The 13,715-nt window shown below is 36.1% G+C and overlaps 2 protein-coding genes across 2 annotated transcripts in view; one reads left to right on the top strand and one right to left on the bottom strand.

Annotated features, from left to right (window-relative positions):
- LOC307146748 (oxoeicosanoid receptor 1-like) overlaps positions 1 to 13,715 on the top strand; it is a 424,896-nt gene that overhangs the window by 256,999 nt on the left and 154,182 nt on the right. The gene's annotated exons all lie outside the window — the stretch shown is intronic.
- six3b (SIX homeobox 3b) lies at positions 4,476 to 7,527 on the bottom strand. The gene is made up of 2 exons (XM_079850996.1): positions 6,518 to 7,527; positions 4,476 to 5,410 (listed from the first exon to the last, which is right to left on the bottom strand). The coding sequence occupies exons 1-2, from the start codon at positions 7,207 to 7,209 to the stop codon at positions 5,221 to 5,223; spliced, it is 882 nt and encodes a 293-aa protein (XP_079707122.1). The 5' UTR covers positions 7,210 to 7,527; the 3' UTR covers positions 4,476 to 5,220.

Below are 13,715 nucleotides of genomic sequence, written 5' to 3'. Positions count from 1 at the left end.
TCTTGTTTGCATTTTACATAATAGTCTTGATAACTAGGCAAGTTGAGTAAAGTTGGCAATAAAGTTTGACTGGCCATGTTCAATTTAGCATAACTTTAAAGTGCAGTGCTATCCCAAAAACATAGGCACCTGTTCACACAGCTTTATTTATAACAATTTTATTTCCGTATCACAATAATTTGTCTTCTATACAATTTTATACAAGTTCTTCGTACATTTTTCTTCAGTCAAATTCAGCGTGGTCGATTAACTTATCGCTGCAGAATGCAACTTTATCACAACTTTGACTTTAAAAACGAAGGCAGCAATAAAGCCGTTTATAATAGACAATCTGTAGCATACAAATAGACTTTTACTTTTTATAGAGAATAGGCCATTTGTGCAACTTTACGTTTTTCACTTTTCACTATTTTGTTAGGCTATAGTTTTGTTGAAGCCGAAATTATGGACATATACTGCCGCCTATTGGTGACGGTATGATAAGCAGCCTAAACCTGCTAAGTTCCATCAAGTTGAAAATCACTACTGGGATCATCTTAACTATTGTCGGAAGTTTTTATAGAAAGAAATAACGATTCCCCAAACCAGCACAAAATAACTTGAAATAGCCATCACTCTAAAAATGTTGGGTTGTTTCAACCCATGTTTGGGTCAAATATGGACAAACCCAACGGTTGGGTTTAAACAGTATAATTAAAAAATAAAATAAACCAAGGGTTGTGTTTGTTCATATTTGACCCAAACATGGGTTGAAACAACCCAGCATTTTTTTTTTTTTTTTGGTGTGGTATAATAAAATTAAACTCCATCATTGGAGGCGCTGAAAGCTATTTCTGGAATGTAATGAAGTAAATTGTTATAATTTTGGAAAAACAGGGTTTTAGAAATATTAATGCTCAAATACATTCTGAAAGTGGTGAAAGAAAAAAGTACAGATTTAAGCACTGTATAATATCAACATTCAACATGTCAGGTTAGCCTATTGAAGATTTGAACCTGCCCAGAAGGGAGGAGGGGAGGAGGAATGAGAGAAAAAGAGAATGTGAGGCACACAACACTCACATACAAATGTATTTATTTACTGTTATAAGTTTGTTTGTGAAATAATAATAATATTCAAATATCACAAGGTCACATGTTTTCCTGAAGGCACTGCACTATAAAGAAAATCTCATCTATAATTAGTTACTATTAGCATCAAAGTAAGCATAAATTATGCAGAGGGGGAAATATGTAAATATTTTATTTAAATAACTTTAAACTGTTTCTTAAAACATCTTAAATGAGGCCCACATCTGCATTACATACATAGGCTGCATTACATACAATAGGCAAATTATGTTTTAAGTAAAATAACTGTGGTGCCAAAGTTGGTTTGTTATAACGTGTAAATATTACTACAGTCAGTCACCTTTATTTATATAGCACATTATACAATAGAGATTGTTTCAAAGCAGCGATATCTACAAAATAGATTATTATTATTCCGTTTCTGTGTTTATTTACATGATTAATAAAGACTGTACGCTATATGTATTTAATATATGCTATAGCTTACATTAATAGGCTATGCTACTTGTATAATAATGTACTAGCTATAGCATAGATAGGCTATATTAAATATATATAGCCAACAGTCTTTATTAATCATGTAAATAAACACAGAAACTGTAAAAAATTCTACAGATTCCTTTAGATTGTTTTATCTAATATTCACCACATGATGGCGCCATAAGCACACGAATGTAAAGGCTTTCTACTGGAAGACAAGTTCACGACATGTCTATCGATTTATAGCCTACTCTTAGTAAAGCTTTACATCTCGTTTGAACAGTTCCTTTCTATGTTGCTAACAAATTCACAGTCTAATAAATTTGTTTCATTCGACAGTTTTGATTGTTAAAAATGTATTGTGAGCCGTGTAGCGTGTGTTCAGCTGAGAATGTTTGGGCTGAAGAGCTGAGTAAACATTTACTTAATGACAAAGAATAGGCTATGCATATCACTCCATAAAACACATGTGCTTTATCGAGGTACATGCAAAACTGTCACAAAAAGTAGTAGCTTAATTCTTGTTTATCAGCGTGAAACATTATTTTGTCGAGCAGCTGTGCGGATAGGCCGCGGTCACATTTGCATTTGCAAATTTAAAGGGATAGTTCACCCCAAAATTGAAATGTTGTCACCATTAAGATATTTTCAAGAATGTTGGTAACCAGACAATTGACGATAGCCATTAAGCTCCATAGTGTTTTTCAACATTCTTTATATAAATACATGTATCTTCTTTTGTGTTCAGCAGAAGAAAGAAAAAAAAAAAAACCTCAACTTGAGGTTGAGTAGGCTAAGTAACAACATTTTCATTTTTGGGTGAACTATCCATTTAAGGTCCTACATCTTATTACTGGCGTTCACCCTCATGTCAGTGTGCGAATTCTAAAATGTGTTGTTATGTTTAGTTTATCATCCTTAGTTTGTTGAGGTTCCTCAGTCAGGCGCAAACATTATTCTGTTGTCGCCCCATGTTTTCCAACTCTCACCTAGGCTATGTTAAGAGAATGTAGGCCCAAACAAACACTCCAGTTAGTTATTACATGTGTTGTGGTAGGTTTGTAAACCTATAATAGGTGATAATGACAAGGGCTACTTAAGTTTTGTAGACTTACCGTCTGATAATGATCTAAACGGAAGTAGCTCGATTGGTGTAGCCTGTTGCTGCGTCCCCAGGCTAAAGTAACTTCTGTTGGCGAGCTTGTGATTTGGGTGGTTGCTGAAAGATTATTTACGCGTAGACTATTTACACAGATGTATTACATGTCATCAAATTATACCCTTAATTGGTTGGTTGGTTCATTAATTGATTAACATAACAGGCTATTAAATGAAGTTAACAAAACATTGTTAAGCAGATTTAGGTTACACTGTAAAAAAAAAATATTTTCATGATTTGCTATCTCAACTTTTTTTTCTTTCGTCAAATCAACTTAGATAATTAATGTTTCAGATAGGCTAACAACTATTTGGAGTTCTGTCGATTAAACCAGTCTCCTTCATTGCATTAACTCAAATTCTTAATTGTAATGAACTCAAAATTTTAAGGCAAGCAGATTTAGCCTTTTTTTTTTTAAGTTAAACCAACAATTGTTTTTTTTTTTTTGCAGTGAGGTAACACTGCAACAAAATACTAGTCCATTTTCACTACATTTACTTCACTATTAACATGTTAAGTTTATACTTAATAGCCTAAGTGTAACCTTGAAATTGCACTAAATTGCACTTCTGGTGTGCTATAGAGGTGCGTCGCGTTTATTTTATAGCGCAGCTCCATGCAGCACAATGAATCCAGGTCAAGGGGAACTGCCGCGTGAATAAACACGAATAAAAAGTTGTGCTCAGTTAAGCGATCAAATCAAAGGGGAGAAGAGGGAACAGAAATCCTCTCACAGTAAACGACACATTCTTTCTCTTATATGGAATGCTATTAGGAAACTACAAACAAACCATCCTCTTGTTATTTACCCTCATGGTCGTAGTAAGAGAGAAGACTGAAATTGAATGATGGGACTATTAGGCAGATAAATGACGTTTGAACATTGAGGTGATAAGTGACAAGTTCCTTGGAATAATGTGTAAGTAATGTGGTTTTAGTAGACTTAAGATGGCCTGATGTATAGCCTAAGAATACATTTGTTTTGTTTTTATTATTTTTATTTTATTTTATTTTATTTTAAAAACAATGAAAAAAATAAGATTTTCATGATTTGCTATCTCAACTTTTTTTCTTTCGTCAAATAAATTTAGATAATTAATGTTTCTGATAACAACTATTTCGAGTTCTGTTGATTAAACCAGTCTCCTTCATTGTATTAACTCAAATTCTTAATTTTAATGAACTCAAATTTTTAAGGCAAGCAGATTTAGCCTTCTTTTTTTTTTTAAGTTAAACCAACAGTTTTTTTTCTTTCTTTTTTTTTCAGTGAGGTAACACTGCAACAAAATAGCCTACTAGTCCATTTTTCAATTTATTTAGGCTGTACACTATAAAACAAACCTACATCACCAGTAAGAAGCGGGCGTAAATTAGTCAACAGAAATTTGTTATGATTTAGGCTTACTATTATATAATTTGTATTGCTCTCTACCTAAACATTTCCGACAATTATCGATTATTAAAAACGCACAATCACTGGCAACACGAAAGCTGTAAGCTCTCCCATTCGATTTACTACTGGAAATAAAATTCATGTTATTTTAAAACCGTTTGCGCCAATGTGCAATTCTACAATAATAATAATAACGTAATAATAATAATAATAATAATAGACTAATAAGAAAAATGCGGAAACATTTTTAAAATTAAACAAATAAAAAAGAACCCTTATTTTTCACCTCTTTCTTTTTTGAGTGCGATTTGTATGGAATTATGTTCTCGCTCAGACAAACATTCACACTCCTGAAAAAAAAGACACTAATGTACAGAATATAATTTTTCTGTATTTTCTGACATAATACTACAATGTCAACTCGTTAAATAAACAAATAATATTCTGATAGTCGTTATATTAAATTATATTTATTTGCATAAAAGTGACCCATAACACTGTGTTTTCAGCGCCATTAACCAATTTACAGTATAAAAACGAGCATAATGAATAGACACTTAAAATCTCCAAGCACTTAACAGACAGTTACTCACGCTTTATGGACACAACATAAAGAAATTTGCAGGAAAGAGAGTGGCGTAATTGCGATATCATACAAGCATACCTATCTAGACAAGCCTAGACCTAAGGAAAACTTTGAATCAGACATGGACAATTCAATATAAATCTCGAGATAAAATTAGTATGAACATCTGCTGCCGAGTAAAAGACGATGGGGAATAAAGGTGCTTTTGACTTGAACGATTGTCTGATAAACACAAAATAACAAAATTGCCTCTCCGGTTCACTCATTTCTTTGAGCATCGAGTTCTACTTTCTCCGACTCCACTTCATAAATGCCTTTTAAAAATGCAAAATATTCACAAATGAACATGCAAAATGGTCGCGTAGGCCTTGGAAATGAAAGGAAAGGGCGTCAGTCCGTTGAAGCGCTGGAAAAACAGCATGCTTTTGTCAAACACAAGGTGGCAAAATGGCCGGTCCTCATGTTGCCCACATTTTCTCACTAGTTCATTTTTCTCTGGGCAAAAATGTTCCATATTTGTCTGACGGTGCATCATACATCGAAATCAGAGTCACTGTCTGTAACTGAGAGGATGGTCCCGCCGTCGCCTCGTTCATTCATACTGGAGACGCTGGTGGTGGGACTGGCGGCCGCGCACGGGGACTCGGCCGAGCTGTGAGGTGTGCACCCGGACTCCGACATGGAGCGCAGGCCGCTTTGACCCAGTCCGTGATGCTGAAGCCTAAAAAACACAAGTGTTTAGAAACTAAGATTATTTATGCAACATCATTTTCAGTACATACATCACAGACTGAAGTAACATGTTACTCTCTCTAATAACAAACCCGAGTTTTGATCAATGAAATGTGAGAGGATCACACCAATAAGAGTAAAAATAGATTTAATTACACAAGTCACTGATTATATAAGGTGGTTTATATTTGTAGACAAGCGTTTGTGTTTATGAAGTGATCATTTATATTCATTAAAATATATATATATATTTTTTAAATTGTGTTATTTGTGAACAGAACTGCTTATTATGAGCTCTAGACATCCTTAATTATATTTTATACATGAAGTTGATATATGAAGCCTGTTTGATTATATCAGTTTACACTACATGAAATATTTCTGTTTGTATTTGGTCAAATTTTTTTTTGCAATATTAAAAAAAAAAATGCTGAATTGTTTTAACCCAAATTTGGGTCAAATATGGACAAACTCAACTATTGGGTTAAAACTGTATTAATAAATTTAACCCAATGGCTAGGTTTGTCCATATTTGACCCAAATTTGTGTTGAAACAACCTACAGTGAATTAAATAAAACACTATAGCAATACGCTGCCAAATATACTGGCCTATATATATAGGCCTATATTAACAATATTTATATGTATATTAACTTGTATTTTAATATTTCTATGAAATGTGTTTATTCACAAATAAGGTGAAGAAATTAAATGTGTCTGGGGAAAAATAAAAACATAATAATCATAACGAAATGTGAAATATTTTTGTTGCTTTATATATCAATTATGAATTCCTTTTTCTTAATTAGCAAAGAGCTACACATTTACTTCTCTTCTTTTATTTTAAAAAACGCCTTAAAATTCTCTCTAAAGAGATTGGCTGAACTTCTTATATGCTAAAAAACTGCAAACTGCTGCTTTTGTTTATTTATAGCCTATCGCCTAAATGGAAAAAAAAAATGTGCTCGATTTCTTTTAACCAAGATCGAGCTCATCATTCAGACTCGGTGACAGCTTGTGCCGTCTATTTCTTTATATCAACACAAGTATTAGTTTGATTTCCTCCCCGATTTCAGTCGAAACCATTAAACTGACCTGTTTTTGGCAGCTGCCGCCCTGTCTCTTTGCCTCCGATTTTTAAACCAATTGCCCACTTGAGTGGGAGTCAGTCCAGTGGCTTGCGCCAGTTCCCTTTTCTTGCTCGGATTGGGGTAAGGATCCTGTAGGTACCACTCCCTCAACAAGCCGCGCGTTCGTTCCTTGAAACAGTGCGTCTTCTGTTCGCCATCCCAGATGGTCCGTGGCAAGGGGAACTTCTTGCGGACCCGGTATTTATCAACGGGTCCGAGGGGACGACCGCGCAGCTTCTCTGCCTCTTGGTAGTGCGCCTCGAGCCACATCGCTTGCAGCTTTCCATGAGAGTCTTTAGTGAACTTGTGGGTTTCCAGAATGTGATACAATTCACGGAAGCTTCCAGTGTGATATGCGACCACCGCTCGGGCTCGCTGGATGGACTCGTGCTTGTTGATGGCATCGCAGGCTCCGGGTGCCACGGGCAAGGACCAAAGGAAACGTCCGAGTCTCTCGATGTCCCCTGTTTCCTCCAGCGTCTCGCACACGCTGGCCACCTGTTCCGCCGAGAAGTTTAGGGTGGGCAGTTGAAACATCGGTAAGTCCTCCGGGGACCTCGCTCTGGGAATGCTGCCCGCTAGAAGCAGAGGGCGATCCGCGAAATTGGGCAGGAAAATATGTGAGGGATAAAGCTCTAAAGGAGACCTGAACACCATGGAGTCGCCGGACAGACACAAACAGACGGGGGAAATACGGCAAAACTGACGTGGTGTTTGCGCTGCTATCGCTGCAGTGCCACCGAACGCGTAATATCTACCCTTAATCAACTTCGAGTGCAACGGTGAAACATTTTGTTTCGCTTTTCTATTGGTCTTCCCTGAGTCGTGCTGTGGTTGTCATGGCAGCCCTGCCAATCACTGTCAAGCTTGCCCGTCATTAGCCAGTGCGCGCTGCCCTTCTTGCACATTCGCTTTGCGCGCAGGGTTTTATCGTCGCTCCAATCAGAACTGGCCACTCATTGCGGGATGTTTTCAAGCAGGCGAATGGCGCGCCAGTTCACTCGATGGTAGGAGGATTAATAGGTAGAATATTGCTATATTAGTGCGAGTATGCTTCCGCGAATGGATGTGAAAGTTGGCGAGCTAGTCAACAAATAAACAGGCTAACACATCCTTTAATTACTTACCAAGTATTTATATAACGTAGAAGGAGTGATGTAATTATTTAATTAAATTTGTGAATTATAATAATTATAAATTTAATTTAATTTTAAAAATTAGTTTACAGTTGTTAGTGCACGTGGAACTTTTTTCTTCTTCCAGACAATACTACGATTACAAAGGCGTTAACATAATAAACAGCCTAGGCTAGAATTTATCCATTGAAGACAAAAAAAAAAAAAAAAAACGTAGCCTATTTATTTGTACAATGTTTAAAATATTTAGCCTTTTACAGAAGCATCTACGCTCTTTTTTCAATCTGTACAAATATATTTGTATAATATATCTTAGTATAAATATATAAATATATTTTAACGCGTTTTTATTAGCCTGACATAATGCGTATTCCGTGTAATTATTGGGCTATTAGTTATTTTGTCTCCTTATCAATTTAAACGGCAAGATAAAATATCAGGAGGAAACGAGATCGGCTTGTTAGGCCTGAGTCAAATAACATTCTTTCACAAGGCTTTTTGTTTGCACAAAGCGTGTAATTAATGCCACAAACAAGTTAATTCATTTGGCCTAATTGTCTGTTTATCCTGGGGTTTAGCGCTTAATGGCCTTCTCTCCAGTGGGCACACCACAGTCTTACATTAAAGATGAATGTGTACAGTTAAAAGGGGGATGATGTTTGCAAAGTTATCATTTGTGATTAATTGGCTATTAGTAAAAAAAAAAACTAAAAAAAAAAACTGGGGCTATAATAATAGGCCTATGCGTTTTGAACGATTTTAAAAAAGGCATTGCTCCAAGGCAAGATTTAAACATTATCTTCTAGGCTATAGGTGTTGGCATAATAATAACTGCAAACAAAAGCACTAATCTCGCGCCCCGTAGACAAGTAACGAGACGTCTTTGTTCATCAGGATTAGTTAATTGGTTGAATATCGTGTTCACTGCAAATATGAACCTCTATTTACACACGAACTGAGCACAAAATTGACCAAAGCGCTTTAAGGAGCACGTTTTGTAAAGTCGCAAGAGACTGAAAGATGTACATTTAGGATTAGTATGGTCAATGCAGTCCTGCAGTAGCTACTAGCGGAGCACAACTTAACAGAATACCAACATTTTAATGCAGAAAATAAATAAATAAGATGTTTCAACAGCTTCTTAAATGTGCATTTTTTAAAATCTGGATAATAAATATTGAAAGTTTTATTTGATTGGTTGTTTTCCAATTGAGCTAACAAACACTAACACACACAAAATATAGCCTAGGCTACTAACAAAATATTAAGGTAGCCTATAGCCATATTTTGAAATGACATTGAAATGATACGGTCAAGGGGAAGGTCACATCCAAAAACAAACACTTGCAAACACTCATTAGGTCGACAGTCAAAGCCATTTAATAAAGTTACAGATAACAGGATACAAAATTAATCTGAGATTACTTTTGGATTTTCGTCGGTGGAGAAGTCTTAATAATCCACGCGGTAAAGCTTAAGGCAGCTTATCAGTGTGGGTTGGCTTAACAACACTTACAAATCTGTGGCAGAATTACAAAATAAACACGAAACGTAAATTTGCCTGGCGAACTTGTTCTTCGTGAAATTAGTTCCGTTGTAGCGTAATTATTCCGTGCTGTGCATCAATACGGCAAGGTATCAACATATTCAACAAGTCGCCCTTCACCTTCACAGAGTGCTGAGCTTCTAGCTCTGACGCCGGGAGGAGTCATTCTACCATAATCTGCAAACCAACAGTTAAACAAACACCCATCCACGGTTAAACTAGGAATAGCTGGCCTTCGGACATTTAAATGAATAAGGCTTTTAATTCAATTGATTTTAAACGTAGGCCTATCTCTTTTTTTCTTCATGGTTTTGCCTGAATAAATTATAATGGAGTCATATTTGAAGGCTAAGTTCAGCTGTTGGCAAAAGGCTGGTTTTTAATTTCTTAATTTTTCACTTCAGGTAGCTTTGTGTACCAAAGATGTAATCAGATGAGCTGAATATTCTTAATACCTTAGTCTGACAACTAATGGCCCTTGAAAACATCACAAATTTGACAAATTAAGAAAAACTGTGTATGCAGATGCAAGAGCGTGCATTAACACTGAAGAGAATGAGAAGTGAGTTATAGATGGGATATCAAAATTGACAGGTTATTTGCATGGCATATTTTAGATACCCCATACATATTTAATTAAAGACTGCCTTGTGTTAACACTCTCCCACAGAGCAGATGTTGAGCCATCTGAATGTTTGAATGTGACTTGCTTTGCTGGATAAGAAGACATTACCTGGGCACTAAATTAATCATTCATATTGGACAGCTGTCTACAGCCACCAACCATATTCATCAGTTCATATTTAAAATATTTATTGCATATAATTATATCTGCCCTGCTTGTTTCACCAGCCAATCCTCTAGTCTGAAGCACACTAGGCACATGCACATTAAACCATGATCAAAAAGCAGACGTTTACTATAAAGTCAACAGAGTAAGAAAATGCTTTTTATTTCTCGGAAACTATAAGTTAGGCTGGAACTGAGCGGAGATAAAATACCAGTTTACAGTAATTCTGAGATTAATCTGCCATTGTCATTTCACACTGATCCATGTAGCATATGGCTCACACGCATGTGTTTTAGTGAGAATGAGGTAAAATGATATTGAATAAATCCTCCTTTGTCAAAGCTATTCTATTAATCAAAGCTATTAATCCAAACCTCTCATCAGAAGTGACTATGATAATCTTATTTTGTTTAAAAAATGCTGTTCTGGCCTGAACATGGCTGGCCGGGCCATTGCAAATGTAAATTGTGGCTGCCTACTTAGAGAAACATAAGCTCATCCTGTCTGAAGTGAGATTTTCTGCAACAGTGGCCCATAAACCAGTGTTTAATAGTATTGTCATTGGGACAAGCTGCTTAATGGTACTGTGCAGTTTACCTTGATCCATGTGGCCAAGGTTCAGAGCATAATTTGTTTAATAGCGGTAATGGCCATATGACAATGGATTTCACCAACGAGATGTATTCTGTGTGCGTCAAGAGGTTTTTCCATGCTAAAATCTGTCTTATAAATGGGTAAAGGCAATGCCATGCAATTAGTTTTTTTTTTTATCTGCACCTGAAACTGAAGCTTCAGGCATGTTTATTGCTCAGTCATGAGTAAGAGCCAAAGGCCTGCCTGTCCTTGCACTGTAGTACAGCCTCTCTCTCTCTCTCTCTCTCTCTCTCTCTCTCTCTCTCTCTCTCTCTCTCTCTCTCTCTCATTTCCTTAATTTCCTTTAAAGTTCATCATAAGAGCAATAATTCTCACACACTGAAGAATGTAAATTCACATGCACTTTGAGGTAATATAAGCGTTTATTAGCTTTCTCTTTTAACAAATAAAGACATTAAAGTATTTTGATTATTGTAAAATTAATGCAAAACAAATTATATCCAAGATTAAAAAAAAAATATTAAAATCAGTTACATTATTGATAAACCTTCTGCAACGCTCTTCATCCTCTTCTGTTTCCAATAGCAGGTTTAAATTTACTCTTGGTACACTGTAAAAAAATAAATAAATAAAAAACAGTTTTAACTTTAAAATTTTAAGTTTAGTCAACTCAAATATCCAATTTTCAGGAAGTCCGAATACTTTTTTAAGTTGAAACAATACATTTTTTTACTGTGTACTGCAGTATGAGCATTTTAACACCTTGTCTTACAAAGGCCTTTTTATTTTACTGTTTTGTAATATATATAAAACATAATTGACCTATTCTCATGTTTTTTCAAACCTGTATGACTTTCTTCTTAAGCGTGAACGTTTAAAAAAAAGACTGAAGCAAAGCACCATAAAAGCATCATAAAGGGAATTCTAATGACTACACTAGCATTGTATGAGGAGCAGATTTCAATACATTTTAAACCCACATTTAAAGTCAAAATTAAAATCTCACCCAGTGAGCTGTAAACTGTGGCGATCATTTAGTTTGTCAGTTGGACTTGCAAATCGGATCAGTTTGATTTGTGAATGAAACATTCAGTCCATTTTGTGAACCGAATCAACTGATTCCTTGAACAGATGTGACTCAAAAGAAAGATTTGTTCATAAATCGACATTGCTACTACTTCTCATAAACTCTCAAGATTACCACTGAGTAATGAATAATATGCGTCTTTCACACAAAGCTATATTGTTTCAGACGGAGCAGGATTATACCTTCATTATACTTTTACAGTTGTGTTTTTTTCTGTTATTCAAGTGGTCATTTGCTTTGAAATGAATGGCCAGAATATTCTTCAAAATTTGTTACACGGTATAAAGTCACAAGGACAAATATGATAATAAGTAATTAAAAAAACACAACATTTTCATTTTAAAATATGAACTATTTATATGATTACAGTGATATATGCCTATGTTTACCAATCTGCTCTGAAATAGTTAATTATTCCTATGATTTCTGAGAGATTAATAAACTCTTGATGAGTATGAACCTTTTTGCATTTTTATAATGGAGATGAAACCAAGCTTTTCACATAATGAAAAGAATGGAAAAAAAGTGAGAGACAAAAGCTTCACAGAGGAATAAGAACTGAATTTGTCAAGGCATTCAACACAAAACTAGTGTATAATAGATGTACGCAGTGGAATGCCAACATGGAGGCTATAACTGAGTGTGAAGAATGACCTCAGAGCTCAAGACTGATGTAATAAAAAAATAACATAAATGAACAAAAAACACTGCCACTAACCAGGAAACACATCAAACAGAGGTGGCACAACAGCTGGGCGAGATTTCAGGGGTGTTAATGCCAATTTATGCTGGTAGCAGATGTCGTATTGCGCAAAGCACTAAATCCATTCACATCATAATTAAAGATGAGATGTTTACATGATGACTTTAATAATGACGATGTTTCAAAGAGCCTCCAGCTGTTTCAAAAAGCAAAGCCAATGACATTCATTGCATTTGCGTCTCTCTATTAATATACAGTTAAGTGAATATGTCCAAGCTTCATTATGGTTGCTTTAAGTCAATAATGTGCTGGGTCCATATATCGAGGTGAACTCATAAACCACTCCACAGGTGGAAAAACCGCACGTATGCTAATACACAAAGCTCAGGATTGACAGAACGCACCAATCCCTGCTTTCAGGGCGAGCGCCACTCCACAAGAGGTCAGCGTGTTGGTTTAAACAAGAAAGTCGAAAAGGAGACTGAAAACGGAGTCATGTTAGGAGGAGAGAGAGGACGAACGCAATTAATTCTCAATTCAGCTAACACCGAGAGATCAGAGCAAGGGCTGGGCTCATTAAGTGTCACGTGCGAAATTAAATGCTAAACAGTCGCTAAACGGCAAAAACATTCAATTCCACCTCGACAGGCAGTCCCCCTGCATGATTTCTTTGAAAGCTCAGCCCCCACTTCCTTCCACTAACCGATTCCTCCCCCCTTCAATTCGTGCGTCTGCTTCTCGTAATCAAATGACAGAGGCATGTTCTTTATAGTATTTAACACAAGTGGTGCTTTACCACTCGTTCAGTCTATATTGGGGCTGTAATTAATATTATACAAGTTGATTAATATCCCCTTCAGTCTTATAAATCACAAAAGGGCAGAATTCGGATGCAAAAGAGATACAGTAGTGTATCAGTGGCTCTTTGATTCAGACTCCCCCATTAGGACTCTGTTAAAATATGTATTTAAAGACCTGACAGACTGCTCACCGTTCAGTCGGTGTGTATTCCTGGAGAAGCCTTGAGACGACAAGAGGACGGCTGGCTCAGGTCAGGCAGGCCGGTGTGGAGTGCTGAGGGAAACCACAGCCTGGATCTACACGGAAATGCACTCTTCAGACAAGCTGATTTTGGAGAGCTAAGGACAAATGCACCCCAATACCACAAACCCTGTCCCGGGCCTTATAAAATAATGATAGGTCAAGGTCTGTCCCAATTCTAACTCAGGAGCTGACTTAAAATTATCGTGTCTTTAGTGAACATGATGCACGTACTGCTTATAGTCTGTTTGAGGACCTCCTCATGG

This window comes from Squalius cephalus, assembly GCF_949319135.1.
Source record: "Squalius cephalus genome assembly, chromosome: 19".
In the NCBI taxonomy this organism is placed as follows: domain Eukaryota; kingdom Metazoa; phylum Chordata; class Actinopteri; order Cypriniformes; family Leuciscidae; genus Squalius; species Squalius cephalus.
This window is presented reverse-complemented; position numbering and strand designations above follow the sequence as displayed.

Coding starts and splice junctions, on each gene's coding strand:
- six3b (XM_079850996.1), bottom strand. CDS start 7,209: ATGGTGTTCAGGTCTCCTTTAGAGCTTTATCCCTCACATATTTTCCTG. Junction 5,411..6,517: donor GCGGCAGCTGCCAAAAACAG/GTCAGTTTAATG, acceptor TGTGTTTTTTAG/GCTTCAGCATCACGGACTGG.